At 34.2% G+C, this 22,994-nt stretch overlaps 1 protein-coding gene across 5 annotated transcripts in view; it reads left to right on the top strand.

Annotated features, from left to right (window-relative positions):
* The first annotated feature begins 4,724 nt into the window (after positions 1-4,724).
* Positions 4,725-22,994, top strand: part of LOC111063959 (protein O-linked-mannose beta-1,2-N-acetylglucosaminyltransferase 1) — a 76,275-nt gene continuing 58,005 nt past the window's right edge. For 4 of the 5 annotated variants that reach the window (XM_039425325.1, XM_039425328.1, XM_039425327.1 and 1 more), the window contains exon 1: positions 4,725-4,851. In XM_039425325.1, the coding sequence (XP_039281259.1) occupies positions 4,799-4,851 (53 nt within the window). In that variant the 5' untranslated portion in view covers positions 4,725-4,798. Of the gene's footprint in view, positions 4,852-12,580; positions 15,346-22,994 lie in introns of those variants that run through there. The other variant, XM_039425324.1, reaches the window with a different exon arrangement.

Below are 22,994 nucleotides of genomic sequence, written 5' to 3'. Positions count from 1 at the left end.
AAACTCATTATACCATGGGATATCGACTTCCGCTACTGTTTCTCTATGGTACAAGTATGTAGTACATAAAAGTATGTACATAGTACAAGTAAGTACATAGTACAAGTAAGTACATAGTACAAGTAGCTACATAGTACAAGTAGCCTATGTAGTATATAACATAGAGAAAAGATGGCATAGAATGAAAGTTTCAAGAGAATATCACCTTAATGATAAGATTTGACTTGTTTGAAATCAAATATCGGTACCAAGGCATAGTAATCTAGGTCTAGGTACCGTACCTAGGTCTATGAAAATAATGCTGAAGAATCAGTGAGTTTATAAGGCCCCATACTATCCCGGAGAAAAATAAACAATAATTATTAACTTACTGTTAAGATCAAATATTGAGAGCTAGGTACCTACCTACACTATTCTAATTTGTGATCAAGGAAGGTGTAATATTAGGTAGGTTACTGTATTTCAATGTAGCCACATATCTCTGTCCCGGTTTTATGTGGTGAGACTTCGGGTCACTTAAGGAGGGGGGTGAGTATAGAGCCCAAATAAATTACTTTGCCCTCATTCAAAAACAAAAACTATTCTTTTTTGTTCGCCACTGGGGAGAGGCGCTCTTTTAGGTATGTAGGCTACTGTATGTGTTGAAGAGAATGTGATTCATTTTAGTTTTATAAAGAGAGGGCCCTTTCGATTGAGACGTTTCATGGAGAACATTCTATTTGTAATGCCCCGAGAATATTTCTGGCATCTAGCCTTTTCCTACATTCTAAATGTGACTGATGATCACTGACATTTTTGATGTGGGGGTACAAGCAACTCATATCAGTCTACTTCTCGCCTCCTGGATTGATGTTTTTATTCTATTCTATAAATTGCGTTCATTTTTGGACAGTGAGAATGCAGAGAAGGATTGAAGGAATGATTCAATGTACACGAGTGAGAAAAACACTTCTCACTACCTACTTTTGATACTCTCTATCAGCGTTTGGCAGACCATGGACCACAAACTGATAATGTCGTAACTTCTATTATGACCTGTATAAAGCTCTCTAAAAAAAGGCATATTAGTTAATTGATTATCAATAATGATAGCTTGGTAATAACAAAAATAGTAATTTATCATACACTAGCAGGTAACCCGTGCTCCGCAAGGGTCTAATTGAAAACTTGACAAACTGAAAACTACTGAGATCTTGAAGAATATTTAAAATGGCCTATAACCATCCTCGGTAAATTGAGAATCATATTCAAAATTTCAAGTTAATCTGTTGAGTAGGCCTAGTTCAGACGTGATGAGAAGTCATTCGTGAATTTCCTATCCCATACGTGTGTGGGCTAAGCCAATTCTTCCCTTTATTATATTACAGATTTCATAGATTAGGATACAGATACCTAAAATATTCATTTCCTCAATCAACTTCCAAAACTTTGCTAATGCGATCTGTTTTGAAATTTACCGCGGTGCGCGGTGGCGTTGGTTGATGGGCTATTCAAGTGGCACTGGTGAACAAGAGAGAGCTGCTCTTTTGTTGCGTTGCATTTTTGTTTGATGTCATGTATCATGTAGCCCCTCCGAGCTCAGACTGATAAATTTAATACGTTTTGCAAATTACTTTAGAATTTCAGAGAATTCGGAGATTTGCTAGAATACGTGCTGCCCCATTTCAATAAATATTTATTTGTAATAACAGTATTCTCTATTATTTAATGTCATATGTAAGAGAATAAGCTGGCCAAGGCTGAAGAAAATGTTTTGTTTGAAACTGGCCACTGACAGTGACAGAGATAGAGAAAAGGAAGAGATCGGATGCCTTGAGAAAGAGCTCGGCGAAGAAAAAGAGGTTCGATGCTGTATGCTTCTATCCTTTACTAACCGACTCCCACCACATTGCGTTCTCTGCTCTTCACCTCTTCTGCTTTCTGCTATCTGCTAGATGAGCAAGCCAGCCAGCATTTTGTCGTGTGAGCTGTGGGCGTTCACTGTTCAGTTTAGTTCAATTCAGTGTTCAAAGTTCAATACGGTACTGCAGTTTGCAGTACAAACTACACAGTAAACATTGAGAATGTACCTACTCTACACGCTTTCCAGTCAGCCATTCTTCTAAAGAATGTCACTCACCCCACCAGTTTGTTTTCGTTGACTGATAAATTCGCTGTGTGTTGGACTGAAGACTGTGTTGTGAGTTGTACCGTACTGTAATTCCAAGTGTTCTCTCCAATTCGATCATCATGTCTGGAGCTGGAGGTGGAACTGGACGTAAACGTGCTGCTGTGAAGATGGGACGAGGCAAAGAACTGGATCCCCAGTCACGTGTGCTTGTGAAAAGACTGCGCGATTATTTTCAAAAAGAAGCTAATAATAATGGCCCTCTACTTCATGTCCGTCAGGTAACTCAGAGAGTGGCGGATGCCCTGCAGATAAGTCGAGCTACAGTTTCGAAAATAGTGAACGAGGAAGCGAAAAAAGCGCCTGGCAGAATATTGATCCCTCCAAACCCCAACCCGAACAGTGTAGCGACGACGACAATACAGGCGGCCACGACGCCAATACAGGCGGCCACGACGCCAATACAGGCGACCACGACGACGTTCTCAGATGACAAGTGCACGACTCCAAGCGATGACAAACAAAGTGAACAAATGATGAATTACTTCAACAATGAAAATAATTATCATGAAAGTAATAGTTATGTCAATACATTGGAAAAATAATGGCTAAATTATTGTGGACAAGTGCTCGACTCCAAGCAACAAGCAAAATGTGATCAAATAATGATGAATTACTTGAACAATGAAATTAATTATCATGAGAGTAATAACTATGTAATAAATTGGAAAAATAATAAATTTTTGTAAATATGTGAAACTGAAACTATGTAAATACATTGTAAATAACTTGTAATGCGGCCTTTGGTGTAGAACCCTCTGCAGCCATGACTGTCCCAAGCCAGTAAAACGCAGAGGGCAAGTTGTCTAAAATATGTACCTATAACTAATAATCTAGAAATAGGTAGACATTTTTATAACAAGTATGCAAAAATCATCTGTAATTTTTGCCAAACTAGGTAGAATTCGGCATTATCTATCGGGTTTGACAAATTGTTTGAACTCAAGTTGCACACAACATTTTCCCACCTCTCCACTTCACCACCACTGATCGGACGAGTGGGATTCAGAAATCTTAACACTGCATTTAGTCCAGGCAACGAATGCTCAAATAAAGGTATAGAGGGAAAAGTTTGGAACACACCTCAACTCCACAGCTCTTTTAAGGATAGTTAGAGGATCAACATATCAAAAGTCCTCATCACTACCCCCTGTGCTAAAGGGGTGGGGGTGGTTTGAAAGTACCGTTTTCTCATTTTCGCATTTTATACTCTATATAAACTATCCTTAAAAGAGCTGTGGAGTTGAAAATTGTGTTCCAAACTTTTCCTTCTATAATCTTTCGTTGACTGGACTAATTAGAAACACTACATAGAAATAGAAAGAATGTGAGAATCAACTGTTTTACAAACCATTCACAGTTGAGAAATGAGTAACTTTGCAAAGTGATAGGAAAGAAACCAAAAATGATATGGTCAAAAAGTTGATACACTGTACTGTACCTAGTTTACTGTTGACTCATGAGGATATTTTTGAGCACCTGGTTCATTAAAGTAGCTGGCTCAGCTACTTGATGAAATGCTATTGCTATGCATAGTAGCGTCTTGATGATGTAATGGAAGGGGTGGATTGGTCCAGGACCAATTTGCGATACCGTGACTTTACCCATATTTCACTAATATATTTATATATAGTTTATGAATGTTCCATCATTCTTCGTATTATATCTACTGTCTACTGTTGTGATTAACCAACAAAAATACACGCAATCACGATTGAAAACAAGATGTATAACACGATTTAATGGTTTTAGATACCATTTTAAAATATATTGGATTAGCTCTTCTATCAAAATTAATTTGGCTTTTAAATTCATTAAATGAATCCCTTCCAGAAGATGCATTATTTGATGAATTTATGAACTTTCGAAAACATAGAAATATAGCAGCAAAGTGCCGGTTGCACAAAAGCTGGTTAAATTTTAATTGTAAATTATTCAACGGAATCAATCACATAAGCCGTCTTTGCAAAAAAACCTCTGATTGGTTCTCATGAAATTAATCACGGTTGAAATTTAACCAGCTTTTGTGCAACCGGGCCTTATAGTTGCATAGATTTTGTTTCCTCTTATAGTCAAATCAGTGAGATGAAATGGGCATAGTTGGTACAAGTTTTTCTCTCTTTTCAACCTTCAAAATGCAGATAGCGCTATCTCTATCTCGATTTGCTCTGTTTGCCAGATTGTTTTTTAACAATGTAGAATTATAACTTATTTACAAAATCTTTAATCTTTATAATAAAATTTAATTTGGCCTAAAAAATCATTGAAAAATTTAATTTCTTGCTTGATAAAATATAATTGATTATTTAAACGAGAATAAACAGTTAATATTACATCAATAAACCGGTATCAGTTACCCTCCTTGGAAGGCATTGACGAGACAGAGAATCGGCAACGTTGCTCTCCTATTTTTCTCCATTGCCATTACGACATGGACCTCACTATAGAATCCTTGCGCCCAAGCTGCTTGCAACTGTATCTTTTTTGTGCAACGTGAAACAGCAATTGATACGGAGCAGCTCTTTCTGTTAGAATGAAACAGAAGCAGAAGAAACACCGGCGATCGAATTGACGCTTGAGCTTGAACTCGAATGTTTGTGTTGGTGCTGGGAGGGGTCCAATCCAAGAAAAATGGCTTGTGACATTCAAGTCGTGAACCAATCTGTTTTAAGTAGGATAGAAAGGTGAGTAAATTCATATTTTACCTCTGTTATATTATTTTCATATAAATATTTTATGTAGACTAGTAGCTAAATGTGTTACAGCGGCCTCGGACTCTGGTCTCTTTGTGCAAAGACTACGCAAAATGGCGTCCACCAAATTTATGTCAATATTATGACGACTTTACTTTTTTTGACGAAATTATAAGTTTAAATTACTTTATTAATCAAGATCCTTTACCAATTTACAGTTAATGTTTCAAGTGTTTCCAAAAATCAATCAATGAACCTATAAACTTCCAGTTTATAACTTTTGCTCATGAACCAAAATACTGTACCCAAGTGATTAAAGCCTTGTACACACGTCCGTACAGATTCGCGCAAACAATCGTATGTACATATGCCTCAACATTCACTGTACGTCCTTGTGGACGCGATCCACGTATGCCTCAGCATTCAAAAAGCTATCTGATTTGCAGACGACACGAAGACATGGTAGATGTAGATTTTCCACAACATGACAACAATGGCGTCATTCCATCATTGAAGATAGTTATCACAAATTGCAGCAGTATCATTTTATTTCAATGACTTATATAATAAAATCAAAAATAAAACTTGACAAACAATGTTGGTGGGTTGAACGATTGTAGGTTGAAGTAAGGAAGTAAATTGCTACATGACATAATATTGACAATTCAAACTTTCTTAGGTTGTCAAAACATTATCTTGTTAATATACTGAATCTAATTCAACTAGTTATCTAAACAAAAAATGATATCATCATGAGGGAAGCAATAACTCCACAAGAACGATTGGCTTCAACTTTGAGATTCTTGGCATTAGGCGATTCATTTGTTGGTTTCCAATATCTATTCTGAATCTCAAAAAAAGAAAAATTCTACAATAATTCCAGAAGTTTTGATGACCTAATCAAAGCACTTAACACTGTCTCACAAAATTTACAGTCTTCTTTAAGGAAATTAGCCATAAATTGAATCAAATACTTAATTGCTGCCCATTTTAAACTAACTCTGCTCATACACATGACAAAACAAGATTCTCCAAAAGATTAGCTTCAATATTTACCTTCAAGGGAATACTAGTTCAAAGTTTGAATAAATCTCTCTATAGATAGCCTAGCTATCTAAAACGTATAATATCATATTGAAGATTACAATTTTAATTAACAACTCTGATTGATAACATGAAACAAACACAAGATGATTTGATAGCCACAGTAAAATAATATTTGAGCTATACTTTCTTGTAGGAACCCTGTAGAGAAGCTTTTTTGACTTAAATTATGCAGTTTTAAATTTGTTATTCATGATATGAATTATATACTCCATGCATGTTTCTATTTAAATATTTGACAATCCACATATCCTACAAAATTACAAAAATCCTACAATTTACAATTAGTTATTGGATCACAATATGATTTGTCATTCATTAACCTAATTCATTGGAATTAGGTTATGACGCCTTCAATGTTTACGTTTTGCCTCACCCGTATGGCAAAATCGCGTCCACACGTACATTCAATGCTCGCCCGAGGCGCCTTTGAGCACGCCAAAATACCGACAGGGTTCCGGTTCGCCCACATGCCTCAGCGAACAGTGTCCACACGTGCGAATGCAAGCCCATACACGTATGCTCACCCGAGGCAAACGTACGTGTGTACACCGTTTAAGTAGGCCTACCCTCTAGTCCTCTATTGTTTTGACTGTCAACTTGGATTGTAGTCTTTTAGTGCAATTGAGATTAAAATAAAATCTTTATTATTGCTTGTCAAAGCATTAATTAAGAATCACAAAGTCTTAGGAAAACGTAAAGCCGTCTTATACCTACAGTAGGCTAAAATGAAGTCTGTTTTGTAAACGCCAAAAGGGCATTTTCTTCCATAAATTTTACAGTAATCGTTTTAAATTTCTCTTTTTTAATAAGAAATTACGTAGAGGAAACTTGAGATTTCTTATGAAACAGTCTCATTGGTTTTTCCTAAATTACTGACATCAGACGTACCTTACATCACTTTACTTCTCTTTCATGATTCATACCTTCCCTGCCATTTTTTTAGTACCTACCTAGTAGGTTACAAAATTGATTCCATAGTGAAAAAACCAACATAGGCTTACTTTAAATTCAAACCAGACTAGAGTGTTCAGATCATTTTCAGAGAGAACAAGCTAACAGGACTCCACCTTCTCTCACCCCCCCCCCCTTTCTAAAATTTTACTCTTATCTAAAAATGGTGTTAATTCATATTTAATATAAAAAAGTCTTAAACATCTCAAATCCTCTTATCAATAAAAAGATTTTAAATCTATGACGTAAAATAGCTAAGGTACTTAGAAATTAATGAGCTCTATCTAAGTTTATTAAAAGCTACTTGTAAATTTATAGGCAGTTGATCTTCAGGAAAATTATTTTAGGTGCTTTCAGCGTTCTTTATCATGTCTTTCTTTTCCTAAGTTGAACTTTACACAATAATTCATAGTAGGCAATTTATCAAGACATAGGCCTACAAGCTGAAAATGAAAACACAAATTCACTGTTGTAAACAAACAGCTGAAGATGTGGCTGGTAAAGCCACGAAACCTGGTTCTGTATATATTATAATAATAAAAAGTGGTTGACATTTCAAATTTGTGTTTTCATTATGGAAAAGTACCACAACATCACTCACAATACAACTGTAACATACAAGCTATTTATAAAAAAATTCTGGGACTTCGAAACGTCCCAAAAACCTATCTTGGGACACCGGGACTTTGTGTAAAAAACCGGACAATCCCAGTTTTCCGGGAGTCTAGACATCCTTAACTAGACGTGTAGATTGATATATTTTAAGAAGTTATTTTTAATATATTATTTAGGGTACTTAGATATAACTTGATTGTACATTGGGTAGATTAGGCTAGTTAACGTAGGCAAGAGTATAGGGTATTCATTGCCGAATTGAATATTCCTTTCTTCAAGTGCCGTTTGCACAGTTTCAGTTTGAGTGAAATTCCATTTTAAGTTGGGTTAAATCTTCATCAAGTCTCATTTGTTATAATGTGGTACATTTTAACTGTGAGAGTTTGATCATATTGAATGCGTTTATGTGCAAGTGCGCGCTTGGTTATGTATGACAAGCGCGCAGAAACAAAATCTGGAAAGAGCAACAGGAACTCTCACACTGAACGTGTGTACTTGCCATTTGCGGTCAGTTTGAGCAGCTACGGACAAGTCACAACGTGTTTCAATGGCTCTTCCCATATTTTGTTTTTTGGCTAATGCATGATCTGACAAGCACTTACACATAAACATGACACATAAACTTTTAATCAGTTGATGTCAAGCTTTTTATATCTGTATCTTACCGTTTCTGTAAAAATACAGATATAATCAGCTGATGAGCAAGTGAATTGCTCATGTTCGCGGCACGTATATCTGTACGCACCTTAAGCCACCAGCTACTTCCTTTCAGTTCAACCTTTTTCTGTGAAAACGGCACTTTGTGTAATTTTTGTCGTGTCTACACAAATCTAGTAAATAGAGCAGTGGAGTTGAACATTGTTGAACACCATTAATTTCAGTTGGTTGCTTACTTGATTCTTGGTGCTAGGCTAGTGGATAGTCCTTTAAACAGTTTCTCCACCAGCAAAATTAATATAATTTCCTCTAACTCACTAACTAGCACCACTCATAGTGTAGTATTTTTATTTCTAAATCGCTTTATTGATCTGTTCTTGCTGATTAATAGTGGATTGATGACTCCTCTTGATGGTTAATCTCTCATACTTACTTATCTTGGTACAGTCTGTAGGCTATGGTGATTGGTGATGTGTTTTGATTACAGATTAGTCTATTAGCCTAACATTTTGTTTTAACAAATTATTTATTCAATAGATTAATACTTGGTAAATAATTCATATAGGTTTCAATCTAAATTACTTGAAATAATTCATGAAGGTTTTAATTAATTTAAAAATAAACTAATTAATTTTATTAATACCTAGTAGCCTACCTAGATGAGGAGATGCTCAAAAATCTATTAATTCAGATGATCTTTTTATAATTGTATCTCAGTGTTAAGTTACCCTGAAATAAGAACCTCTTCTCTAAATACTTTTTACTTTGAATATTTTTAACAATATCATATTTACTTTCATAATCAAATAATATTAGTTGAAAAAGTAATATATTTATATAATTAAGGATGGCAATTGTAACACTATTTGCTGTACCAAACATGAAATTGTAAATTTATCATTGGTTAAAATGATGAATAGTACTACAGGATTATTAACTGTAGTAGTATAAATTAAATTGTTAACAGTAATTTTTCTCCAAGTGTAGTTATTATTCAATTTGCTCGCTGTTTCAAAATCAGACTGAGTTTCTTGAATTCAATTCTATTGAACATCCTACATCAGATTGAGTAGTTGTCACTGTTGACAGTCATTATATTTATTTCATATTTTGATTGAAGCATCATTTGTAAGTTGTCAATCTCACCAAGTTGAATATAAAATTGTTGCTAAAGACTTGTTAATGTATTTTTAAACTTACTATTGTGTTTTCCAGTTTATTTTGAAAGCAATAATTACTGTAGCTACCCTTTGATGTAATACTAGAAAGAATTGTTTTATTAATTTAGAAAGAATTGTTAAATTAATAGATTTTAATCATTAATATTAGTTTATTTTCAAGAGTCTTAATTATTATTGTGTTATCAATTTTATTTGTATTCTCCTTCATACAGTATCAGTAATCATTATTTTGTAAGCTACTTAGTTGGCATATTAGCCTGATTTTATTTTTATTCCATTTATATTATTTTGTAGTTTGTTATTTTTGTAAACTTGAGAATACGGATAAAGTGAAGTTAGTCATTTTTTATTAGTACAGTGTTTAGAATGTGTAAAGTTATTTTACTTTTATCATAAGTCTGCTTTCAAATTGATTTAGTTTGTTCCATATAATAACTAAGTTAGTAATGTATTATACATTTTTGTTATAATGAGGTCTCAGTTGATGTGTTATGTTTTAAGACTTTTTACAATCCAATATTATTGACGAAAAACTGTGAGATATACTAGTAATTCCTTAAAAAATAAATTGAACATGAAATTAAGATTAATTATCCTATTGAATAAAATGTACTGTAGGAGTAATTTTGGCCTGTCCTAAAAGGATATGTATAAATTGAATAAAAACAAAAACAATATTGATAAAATCTGCTACGGATTATGTTTATTAGGCCCACTTATAAAATTATGTTGCTACTGTACAAACAAAAATTGAGTATTCATTCATTCATTTATTCATAGACAAATATAACTATTCATAGTATTGAAATGTTATTATGTTGATTACGTACTAATTCATGAAATTGATTGGTAGAAATCAATTAAAATTTTACTAAAATTATAGTAAACTTGAGTGTAAATTCCATACACTGTTTCTGTACGACCCCGATGAATAATCCCCTATTACTAAACCACTGATTTTGCTGTGTTAATTTTTGTGAATATATTATAAATAATAATAATAATCTTTATTGATGGAGACAGGGTTGAAATCCATCAAAATATTCTATAAATTAATATACAATACATCAGACCCCTCTAGATCCGGCCTCGGTTGAATCCATCCCTCTTGTGCACTATCAGTATTTTAGTGCTCTGAATCTATTTACCTTTTTACTTTTAAGTATTATTCAGTTCAATATTGTCCATCCACACATCCTATTCGAGTCTCCATTTTTCTGTTATTTGGCACTTTTTTGTTCTCACTGATTAGAATAGAATTATTTATTGGCAAAAAATTTAACAATAAATGAATATTTCATCAAACAAAATCAAAATCTTGACTATTAAAGGTAGGCGTGTCCTAAATATTGGTGTGTCCTAAAAGGATATGTATAAATTGAATAACAACGAAAACAGTATTGATAAAATCTCCTACGGATTATGTTTATTAGACCTACTTGCTACTTAAAAAGCTATGTTGCTACTGTACAAACAAAATTTGAGTATTGAAATTTTATTATGTTGATTACGTACTAATTCATGAAATTGATTGGTAGAAATCAATTAAAATTTTACTAAAATTATTTTCAACTCGATTGTAAATTCCATTTCTGTACGAACCCGATGAAAAATCCCCTATTACTAAATCACTTATTTTGTTGTGTTAATTATTGTGAATATATTTTAAATAATAATAATAATAATCTTTATTAATGAAGATAACAGGTTGAAACCCATTTTTCCCCCTCGAAATATTCTATAAATTAATATACAAAACATCAGACCCCTCTTAATCCGGCCTCGGTTGAATCATCCCTCGTATGGACTATCAGTATTTTAGTTCACTTGAATCTATTTAGCTTTTTACTTCTGATTATTATTCAGTTCAATATTATCCATCCATCCTATTCCAGTCTCCATTTTTCTGTGATTTGGCACTTTTTTGTTCTCACTGACTAGAATAGAATAATGATTTATTGGCTAAAATTTTAACAATATATGCATAGTTCAAACAAAATCAAAATCTTGGCTATTAAAGGTAGGCGCACACAAATCGTCATCGGACGGACGGCACGCATCGTACTTTTTTGGGTGCTGCGCACACTAGTCGTCATCGGAGCATTGGCATTTTAGTTCATTGCGACGTATGTCGAGTCGAGTGCGAATTAGGAATTTAATAAACAAATATTACAGTTTATAAGTGATGGATAGCAGTAGCGAAGAAGAAGTGATAATTGTTACTTGTTTGTTGGCCGATGATGAAGAAGAGGTACAGCGACGTAGGAAGAGAAAACGAAAATCCATAGAAAGAGAAAACTATGTGGATCCATAGTTAATCAGAAAGTGATAGAATACAGAGAATTTAATCATCTGTTTTCTGATTTCATTGAAGACGAAGTAAAATTTAACTACTTCCACATGTCGCCTATAATGTTTTTTGAGCTTTTGAATGTCCTCAGACAACATATAGTTGAACTGAACACCACTTATCGCCTTGCAATTGAGCCATTGAGTCATTAAATCCGAACGGAGCCGTCGGCTTCAATGCTCCTCTCTGAATTCCTGACGGCATTTCCGATCTACGATGCGTACAGGTATGCGCACTCCAATTGAAAACAATGCATCAAATCTAATCGTCCGATGCGTGCCGTCCGTCCGATGACGATCTGTGTGCGCCTACCTTAAGCCGTCAGCTGGAACTTGCGCTGTTCTTACTGACTAATTTTTAAGCATTCTATCGTTAGGGGCTATTTATTTATTGGATAGAGTAAACAATACAGTAGTCGGAAAAGAAAAAAAGCAGGCTATTGCCCAAAACTTCTTCAATTTCCTAATTTTTTCTTGAATTGTCCAAATATTATGTAGATTATGTCCATTTCAATTTATACACTAAATCATCAATCTGAATATACAAATCAGAATAAGGGTGTCTAATGAAACAAAATTAAAAAGTTTCTCTTGAAAGTTTTTGTGTCTCTTGAAACAAAACTATGAACTTTGAAGTTGAGAGATTGAAAGAAGTTATGTTGTTTATCTTCGATGTTGTAATAGCTAATGTTATTTTCTCAATCAGCATGTTTTAATTGGACTAACATCTAACTTGCATTGATCAATATAAATATAATCTCACAAATTGCAATCGATTGAAAAACTACCCACTTCATAACTTGCTGTATTGAAATGATGTATGAAGCAGAAGGCTATAGCGTATGAATACTTTGATACAGGTGATTGAGCGATGGAAGACACCTGACAAGAAGAGAATGGAGTACTGGAAGCCAAACCCCAAAGCCGAGCCGTTTGTGCCGCGAAGGCTGGGAGCACTGAATCGCCGGCCAAGAGTGGTGGGGGTGGTGGCCAAGCGCCGCATCGTCACCAAGTTCTTCCAGCTGCTTCTGGTCGCTGTATTGGCTGCGACAATTGTCATCAATGTGATGTTCATCGTGGATACTAGTAGACATCTGCAGGAGGAGGACGCCGAAGACAGCAGCTATGAGATGGATGATATGTTTGGCGGGAGGGACGGGCACAGGCACAGTGTGCAGGTGAAGGGCGGCGCGTCGAGGACCCTGACGATCGAGGTGCTGTCCAGCCAGTCGCGGGTGTCCGTCACGGTGGACGGCGCCACCATCCTCGAGGACGGAGAAAAGGCGGAGGGCCGCGGCATCCACGTCCTCATCCTCAACCAAGCATCCGGTAGTGTCATGGCTCAACGGATATTCGACACCTACTCCTCTCACGAGGATGAAGCCATGGCTCTGTTCCTCAACATGGTATCTGATGGCCGCATCATCATCTTCGCCATCAAAGACGAGGGCACCTTTCAAATGAAACAGCCTGCCAGGGATCTTCTGCGTCGTTTGGGGTCGAGAAAGGCCCAATTGATTAGTTGGAGAGATATGTGGGCGATGGTCGCTCAGAAAGGAGTCAAGATGTTTGGAGAATCGTACAGTAAAAGCACCGATTTCAACACTTGGGGTGCCTCTGTGCTGTTGAGAGTCGAGGTTCCACTGGTGGCGGGGGAGGATAGTGAATGCGAGTGGCCGGACTCTGAAGAGAGCAGGAGGAGGAAGGAGTTTTGTAGTCGGATTGAGGGCTATGGTAGTGTTTGCAGTTGTACAGAGCCGGCCTCGCTTGTGTTCAATCCCCAACCAATCGCATATAGCCGGGTGTCCAATGTTCCAGTTGCAATCATAGCCAGCAATCGACCGCACTATCTCTACAGAATGCTCCGTTCGTTGTTATCAGCTAGAGGTGCAAATAAAGACATGATAACTGTTTTCATTGACGGATACTTTGAGGAGCCTCTTGAAGTGACTAAACTTTTCGGATTGCGTGGTATCCAACACACTCCCATCGGTACAAAGAATGCACGGATTTCCCAGCATTATAAAGCATCACTCACTGCAACGTTCAATATATTTCCAACTGCAATGCATGCCGTTATTCTGGAAGAAGACTTGGATGTTTCTGAAGATTTCTTCAGCTTTTTCAATCAGACGATCGATCTGATGGAACTTGATCCCACAATCTACTGTATCTCGGCTTGGAATGATCAAGGGTATGAACATACCAGCAGTAATACAAGTATTTTATATAGGGTTGAAACTATGCCAGGGTTGGGTTGGATATTGAAGAGATCACTCTACAAAGACGAGTTGGAACCAAAGTGGCCTTCGCCGGAGAAAATGTGGGACTGGGACATGTGGATGAGGATGCCAGAAGTGCGCAAAGGAAGAGAGTGCGTCATACCTGAGGTTTCAAGGACATATCACTTTGGGTCGTCCGGGTTGAATATGAACTCCTACTTTCAGGACACTTATTTCAAAACAAGATCATTCAACACACAACCTTCCGTTCATTTGTTGAATATCAACAGTGTCATCAAAGATAATTACGAGTCAATAATAACACAAATGATGCAAAGGGGAGTGGTGCTAGATCATAGTAAATCTCCTTGTGAGGAAGACTTCTTTCCAGACCGACCCGATGAAATTCTATTAATGTTCATAAAGATGGAAGAGCCAAAGGATTTTGTGACGTGGCTGCAAGTGGCCAAGTGCTTCAAGATTTGGGACCTGGATGCTCGTGGTTACCATAAAAGCATGTGGCGCATGCGCATCAAAGGCAGTGAAACGTTTGTCATCGGAGTGCCGCACTCAGAGTACTCCCGCTTCAAGCCTGCCAACATCACGCCGATATTCCTTGAGCCACCTAGAAAAACTAAATCGAAAATAAGCTAGCAATAATAACACACAATCCACTTATCTAGTCATGGCTCTGAACATGCTAAGTACCAATCCTGCCATTTCATTTACTAATATCATGACAATAATAATGCAGTGAATTGAAACTTATTAGTTGCTGTATCAAATAACAAACAAGTACTTAACTCTGATTTCTCTAAAGTCACATTTTTTGATCTCGTTAAGTTTTATTTTTTAGTCTAGTAGATCAAAATCAATTCGCTCTCTGTTTACCGTAGTCAGTTAGTCTATTATACAAGTTTTAGCCGTTGAAAGTATTTTTATGTTTTTTTGTTGTTTAATATGGTGTTTTCACCCACTGTTTTTAGATTATTTAGAAACTGTAAACCTTTCTTGTAAGGGGGTTTGTTTTTTATCATCAATAACATTTGAAGTGCCTTAACTAAATATTAATTCTTGTTTTAAATGAATATTCTAAACTTACAAACTTAATGGATATTCTTAACTTGTAAACTTGATGAATATTCTTGTATTAAATGAGTATTCTAAACTTGAATGTAGCAAGAGTTTGATGAACGTTGCTCTGCTATCAATCATTGACGTTACTATTACATTTTGACTGTTCATCTAGTATTGAACACAATTCTAATCTCAGAAACGCTACTCATGCTCAGTGTTATCATAGAGAAACAATAGCGTAAGTAGATATCCCATGGTATAGGACGTTTATGTCGCAACTTTTACTGTTATCTCAAGCCGATAGGCCACCTAGCTCTTTCCCGTGAAGCTGTGTGACGCTCGTAGTCTCTCATACTGTGCCGTTCATAAACTCTCACCCCAACAAAACAGTAAGAATCGATAATAATCGACAGTAATCGGCTTGAGATAACAGTGAAAGTTGCAACATGAACACCCTATACCATGGGATATCTACTTACGCTATTGTTTCTCTATGGTGTTATACAAAAACGTGGTCGTCCGAACCCTGTGACTTGTGATGGAAAAATAGTTTTAGTTAGTTTAGAATCAAACTATTTTAATGCACTCGAGTAGTAATTTTGAGTAGTTGAACAATCAACAAAAATTATTTTTAAATTTGTTTTTGTAAATGCATAGGCCTACCTAGTTTAAAGATCAACTAAAAGTTATTTTCAAATTTGCTTTTGCCAATGCGTAGGCCTACATTTATTTGCTTTCTGCAATTGCGTAGATCTACTGTATATTTCAAAGAAGTATTATTTTCAATTAGAGGCTCTAAATCTGACTTGGTTTAATATTTTAGTTTCCATTATTCCTTGCGGAATTGAACATCTCCCTCTAAAATTAAATTTACATGTTTTTCATGTGGATTTAAATTATGGCCAGTTAATTGTGCTCGAGATATATTTTTTTAATTTTGAGTATTTAGTATAAAATCTATTTCTATAGGACAGTATAGTATTGCTAGATTTGATTATAAGTATTCAATTCTAAAGGGTGACTTTATTAAAATTCTAGTGTGATGAGTATAGCTGGGTTTACACCAAAATGTTATTAACAATATGTTAATAACTTGATCCTTATAGATTCTATTAGATTGAACGGAACTTGACAAACACATATATGTTCATCATGTGTTTGATAAGTTATGCTCAATCTAATAGAATCTATAAGGATTAAGTTATTAACAAAATGTTGATAATTTAAACCTCATAGATTCTATTAGATTGAACGGAACTTGACAAACACATATGTTCATCATGTGTATGATAAGCTATGCTCAATCTAATAGAATAGAATCTATAAGGATTAAGTTATTAACATTTTGTTAAACGCAGCTTAAATAATTTGATTACTGTATAAAAGCTTTCATCTTATTTCTATTATATTAACAAGCAATAAATGTTATTAGTATGTAGATGTTAATTTAACTCTGATAATGATGTGTAAATGTTGTGAACCGTTTGATGGTTTATGATGAAAACTGTGATTATTGATAACTGAATAATGTTAGGATTGCTGAAAACTAATTATTGATGTTTTTAAAGATTCAACAATCAATATTTCTAGTAACCAATGATACTTATAATTATGACGTTTTAATTCAAATATAATATTCAACAATCAGAGTAACTAACCCATAATATCTCAAAGTTTCAATAGAGACGTGAGGAAGAATCTTTCAATTTCGTTTCAATTTAATATAATAATTTTTTACAATGGTATTGTTTGTGTGTACCAGTGATAGTGGACATTTTAAATACCATATGAGAATGGATTAAAACAGGGTTTCATGATCATTCAAAACACTTTTTATGCCTGGTTGCGCGAAGCGAGATGAATTTTAATCGAAAATTTCAAGTACTGTAGCTGATTCTAGATAGTTTGGTGCAACCCATCAGTGTAGACTAGACGACTAAGAGAGTATTAAATAGTGTATATTCAAAACTTTTACTTTGTGAGAATGGATTAAAACAGGGGTTGCAACAGTAATGTTATGAAGTGAGAAATCACTTTATCAGTTTCATTAATATTTTTCAAGTGTTCCATTTTGATATTGTAGTTGAATGCCTGATCTTTCATTCCAAATCATTTTTCACTGTTTATGTGTATTTTGATCCAGTGTAGTTAACTGTACAATTTTGCAGTTTAATAAGTAATAAGGATATTGTTTAGCTAGGAATATTCATCATGAAAATTATTAGTAATTTCATTGCTGATGGATCATTTTATTAGTAAAAATATAACGGTATTAGAAATAATTTATTTTCCCACGCCGGCAGTATTTGAATATAAATCCTTCAAGCTGTTTGTTCATTGTGAGATCAACTGTTCACTCTTTTAGGAAAATTGAAACTGTTGTATCTAATAAATTTGCTGACTGATCCCATACTATACTATAGTGACTCTTAGTTCATTATATACCGTAACCATTCTTCATTCCTTTCATGTATTCTTCTTGAATTAGATTTTTTTACATCATGTACAATACAGTATATTTTGCTTCAATTAGTCCTCATGAACTTCCACTTCTATATAAGGAATAATGATTAGATTCTTAGCCTGAAGAAAGAAAACTGTCTAAACTGCTTTTCATCATCATAAGTAATTGTGAAAAAATTGCTGTCTTGCCATATCTTAACATAGTTATTGAAAACTTGAATCGCTGGAATAATCCTTTGATATGAGCAGATTGTATAAGATTTTTTAACAGATAGGGTTACTTGAATTTTCAATTATAGAAAATAATTACTATCCTTGAACACGAGTAGTTTCGACATTTATGTCTTATATTTTTTATATCAATATCAAATCATTTTTAAAAAGGTCACTTTTATCAGTATAACCTATTCTTTAGGACAGTTATTCATTAATATCGGGGCACCGAGCTTCGCTTGTTATTTATTTATTGATGAACAGAACACAGTTCTTTTAAATGATTAGGTAAGAACTAACAGGAACAGCCCAAAACTATTTCTTCCTCGAATTCTGATTTATACACTATAAATAGTAAAAAAAATAGACTATGTTCCATACACTTGAATTCAGGTCCAATTTTCAATCCAAACATTTGAAAATAGAAAAGTTCTAGATTGTTTACACACCAAAATGATTAACAAAATAACACTCAATAGTCATTTAAAACTGTAAAATAATAATGATTAACTTTGAAAATTATGATGAATTTTAAAACGTCGCGAAATATGTTTTTATTTTGAATATAATTATTATTTTTTATTAATTATGAATAATTTGACTTTTCGAACCCTTAAGGTTAATATTTTAGGTCGTGTTTATATTTTACAGCTGGCTATACGTCTGCTTATGAATTTCGGGGATGAGATATTTTGATTTTCCACAGATGCACTCACTGACTCACTTTCATTATCCACAGAAGTTTCAGCTGTTTTTCCAAGGATGAATTATCCTTTTAATGTCGTTCAGCGAGTTTTCCTAGGGATGAGACCTAGTGCAATCGATTTTTTCTATCATAAACCTACTATGTTCCAAAATTTCGTGAGAATCGTTAGAGCCGTTTTCGAGATCCGGTGAAATACAAACATATAAACAGAAATTGCTCGTTTAATAGTATAGGTTGAAAATTTGGAAATAGAATCATTTTGAGCCAAGCCAAAAAAGCCAAAGGTTCTATCCCAATCATATTCATATAATCTGTAATTTGTATCCAAAAATTAATGAAACTAGTCTTGCTTAATTTAAAATATTTCAAGGGTATCAGCTATTTTCTATAATTATTGTTCAAGATTTATCAAAATATCTTTGAATTTAGAGATTACTGTAATTATTGCCAAGCATGGTTTACTTTCCATAAAATATTCAATATCCTTTTTCACAATAAATCCATTCTGTAAAATTCTTCCGACTTACCTGTTTCACTGCAAATAGTATTATTCCTACAGTTTTCCCAACAATACAATTTTCCAATTTATAAATTGCTCTGACTGTGATACTATTCATTTCACTTGAAATACATTCCTCAATGGTTATTATTGCTTTGAACAAATTATGGATTGTTTTTGAATGGTTAATTGATCACTGATTTTCACATATCTATTTTATTATTCACTGAAATTTTTACATCAAATTCATGAATAGTTTGTTTTTGTATTTTTTTACTACTTGAGCTATAGTAGCTTATTATAAATTACTGTTGAAAAATTTGTTTACCAAAACTTGTGCTCTGTGGTGTTCTGTATTATCGTAGATCTTATACAGTATTATACGATAAATGAAAATACGAGAAATGCAACTAGTGAGCAAAGTGACAGTTTGCTGCACCGAAAGAAACGTTTACCGGTTTTCCGGAACGAAACCGGAATGGTTTTTTGAGTGCAGCAGAGGAACTTTGCGCACGTATTTCACATTAAGTTTTTCCTACAGTTACCATTGAATATGAAAAGTGGGTAATTATGGGTAAAATTGCCTGAAATGCATCAAATGTTTTTCTGTGTAATTTTATTATTGATAAAAACCTTAATTTATTGTCAAATTGAATAAAAATGTTGTCCTTGGTTATAATATCTACTTAATAAGTTGCTCGTTGTGCTTTGTTGCTCACTATAGCAGCCCAGTCACTGTTACCAACTTCATTTTGATTTTGCTGCACTGTTGCTCCATACAACCTACTAAGTATTTTGCGTTGCCATGTTGCAAATCTGGAGTGCAGAAAACTTTTTCCCGCACTAGAGCGGAAAAGTGATTCTTTGCGTTCTGTAATCAGTGCAGCAATGACCACTTTTAAACGTAACTGTAGGAAAAATCTAAATATACTAAAACTGTTCTCTCACATTCATATTTACAACATATAAAAACAAAAAAATTCTTGAATATTTCATAAGTGTGTTTGATGTACTGTATTCGGATGTTTTAACTCATATAATTGATTTCTAGAACTAATGAAGAATAGTTACTGTGAACCTATTTTTTTATTATATTAGTTGATTCGAATTTATTTTTGATATTTTTAAACAGCTTTTTCATTTTGTATTGAATTTCATTATCTTTATTGCTTACAATTTATAGTAGCAATTTCTTTGCAGTATTAGAATTTTTATAATACGTACTTTCTGAACTTGTTTTTAGTTGTAGTCCATAATAATGTAGATTTAACAAATGTTTTTATGTGTTTTAACTTGCCATTTGTGTTCTTACTTTATGACAATTTTAAGTTTTTAATTTACTAATTGTAACATAAGTACTGATTAAATCACTGTTGTGTTTTATGTTAAGACTTGAGATTTGAATAAAAAAATAATACTGACACAATATCGTGTATACTGTTTATTTCAATGCTAGGTTGAACTTCTGGTTGACTAAAAACTTGGTTCTCAAAAAAGTTTATTGGAGATTTTCAACTTGTTATAAATTTAGTACTGTTTATTTCAATGCTAGGTTGAACTCCTTGAACTTCTGGTTGGTTGAAAACACAGTTCTTAGCAAAAGTTTATTGGAGAGATTGTTGACCTATTATAAATTTACTACTACTACTACTCATTGACTCTACGGCCCTTGACGAGCTTTGGCCTCCTCCACAAGACTTTTCCATGAATCTGTGTCCTGTGCTCGCTGTCTCCACCTTCTGACGCCCAAGGATTGAGGTCTGCCTCCACGTCGTCCAATCATCTCTTGCGTGGTCGGCCTCGTTTTCTTTGCCCCCCTGGTTGCTGATACATGCTGTACGGGTTTCCGGCATACGTTCCACATGGCCCAACCAACCAATTCTCGCTCTTCTAATTTCAGTAACAGTGTTCGGTTTCCCATACAGATTATAGAGAGCTCATCATTTTTTCTGAGTCGCCACCTATCAGCCTCTAGCACTAGCCCATAAATTCTTCTTAGGATTTTCTTCTCCCATCGATTCAACAGCATCTTCGCAACTTGTCAACACCCCATGTTTCACAAGCATACATCACCACTGGTCGCAGCACTGTCCTATAAATTTTATAATTTATTATAAATTTAGTATTCAATTAAATTAACAAAAAATCATGTATATCCTATCTCATCTAACTCATCTATAAAAATGGTTTCAGCTTTTGACAGCATTGAAAAACATGGCTTCACGAATCACGAGGGGGAGCCCAATCATGTGGCAAGGGCTATAATAGTTAGAATATAATGGACCATTTGTTTCAATGACCAACCGTTCTCTATTTGAACTTTTGACTGCTTCATTTCAATTGAAACAATGAAGCAAATTAATTTTGTGATTGTTGCTGTGCTTCACATTGTATCACTTGATCATTTCTACATCCCTCAATGTGAATTAAATGAAATTCAAACGCTTAACACTAATTTGCTTGGGATATAATCAATACTAATTTTATTCTAATCTATATTCTCAAGATTGTGGTTTGGTGTAGAAAATTGAAATGGATATAACCTATGTATAATACCATAGAGAAACAATAGCATAAGTAGATATCCCATGATATAGGGCATTTATGTCGCAACTTTTACTGTTATCTCAAGCTGATAGGCCATGTAGTTCTTTCCTGTGAAGCTTTATGACGCTGGTAGTCTCTCATATTGTGCCGTTCATACACTCTCACCCCAACAAAACAGTAAAATTCAACAATAATCAACAGTAATCGGCTTGAGATAACAGTAAAAGTTGCGACATAAACGCCCTATACCATGGGATATCTACTTACGCTATTGTTTCTCTATGATAATACTTGGACAATTTAAAACTAAATTTGGAAATTTGGGCAATAGCCTGTTTTTTCTTTTCCGATCATTGTATTGTTTGTCCAACCAAATAAATGAATAAATACAGATATAGTATGTATAGTATGTAGGTATATAGTAGATTGATGTTATTGGTTTCTAATCAGAAAGATAAAATTACTGTTAGTTGGACAATTTTATTATTGAGAATAATTTAAAGTAGAAATTATTGAACACATCAATGTTGGATAAATGCGGGTACCGGGACAATTTTTATTGAAAATTCAGCTTTAAAATCGTCCCACGTCGGTGTGTTGAAGGCTTAGGTTGGGTGACTTCTTATGCAAATAAATTTATATTTATAATATAGAATTAATTCTTAATTGGTAAAGGATCTTGGAAGTGGACGGTAATTTTTCTTGAATACGTTATGTTGAAATACTCCATATTGTTAATTATTATTAAACGAAAATCCAAATTAAATGCTGTAATTCACCCCCCGAAAACTTCTGCTACTGCAAATATTGACAACAGGGTTAACATTAACAGCTAGATGGAAATTCGATGAACGCTACTATTCAAAAATTATTTGTCAGCCCGGGAATCGAACCCAGTACCTCCTAATTGCCGGTCAGGAATGCTTACCCTTACACCAAACTGACAATCTCTAGATAGCAGCGCTCATTTTATACGAAGCCATAGCGGCCAGCCAGTCTACAGATGGAAATAACTGAATTATTGCAATATCTCTGTAATATCTATTCTGTGGTGGAATCAAGTGGCACATCAAGAGTGGAATGTCAACAGTCACTAATTCATAATAATGTTGACTAAAACTAACAGGAATATTGTGGATAGATTTTCTGATCACTGTACTTTGAAACATATAACTTCTACCCCTGAATATAAATAAAAATAGAAATCTTAGTACCCTTATTAAAATTGTTTACTCAGAACATGTTTCAGCTACATGATATAGCCCTAAGTACCCTTGTACTTAAGTACAAGTGATATGTACTTACAAGTGAATAAGTTCATATCATGTACTTAAGTACATGATATAGCCGAAACATGTTGTGAATAAACAATTTTCAAAATGGTACTTAGATTTATATTTTTATCTATATTCAATAGTGGCCCTAAAGAAAAAGACAAATTCTACCCCTTATTTGGAAAGTACTATACTATAATACGGTCGGTATAAGAATCGACACAGGTCTGTATCACTTCTTACAGCGACTGGAGTAATATTCGTAGAGAACTC

This window comes from Nilaparvata lugens, chromosome 3 (assembly GCF_014356525.2).
Source record: "Nilaparvata lugens isolate BPH chromosome 3, ASM1435652v1, whole genome shotgun sequence".
Taxonomy (NCBI): domain Eukaryota; kingdom Metazoa; phylum Arthropoda; class Insecta; order Hemiptera; family Delphacidae; genus Nilaparvata; species Nilaparvata lugens.
Note: the sequence above shows the minus strand (reverse complement) of the source record. Positions and strands in the feature narration are given on the sequence as shown.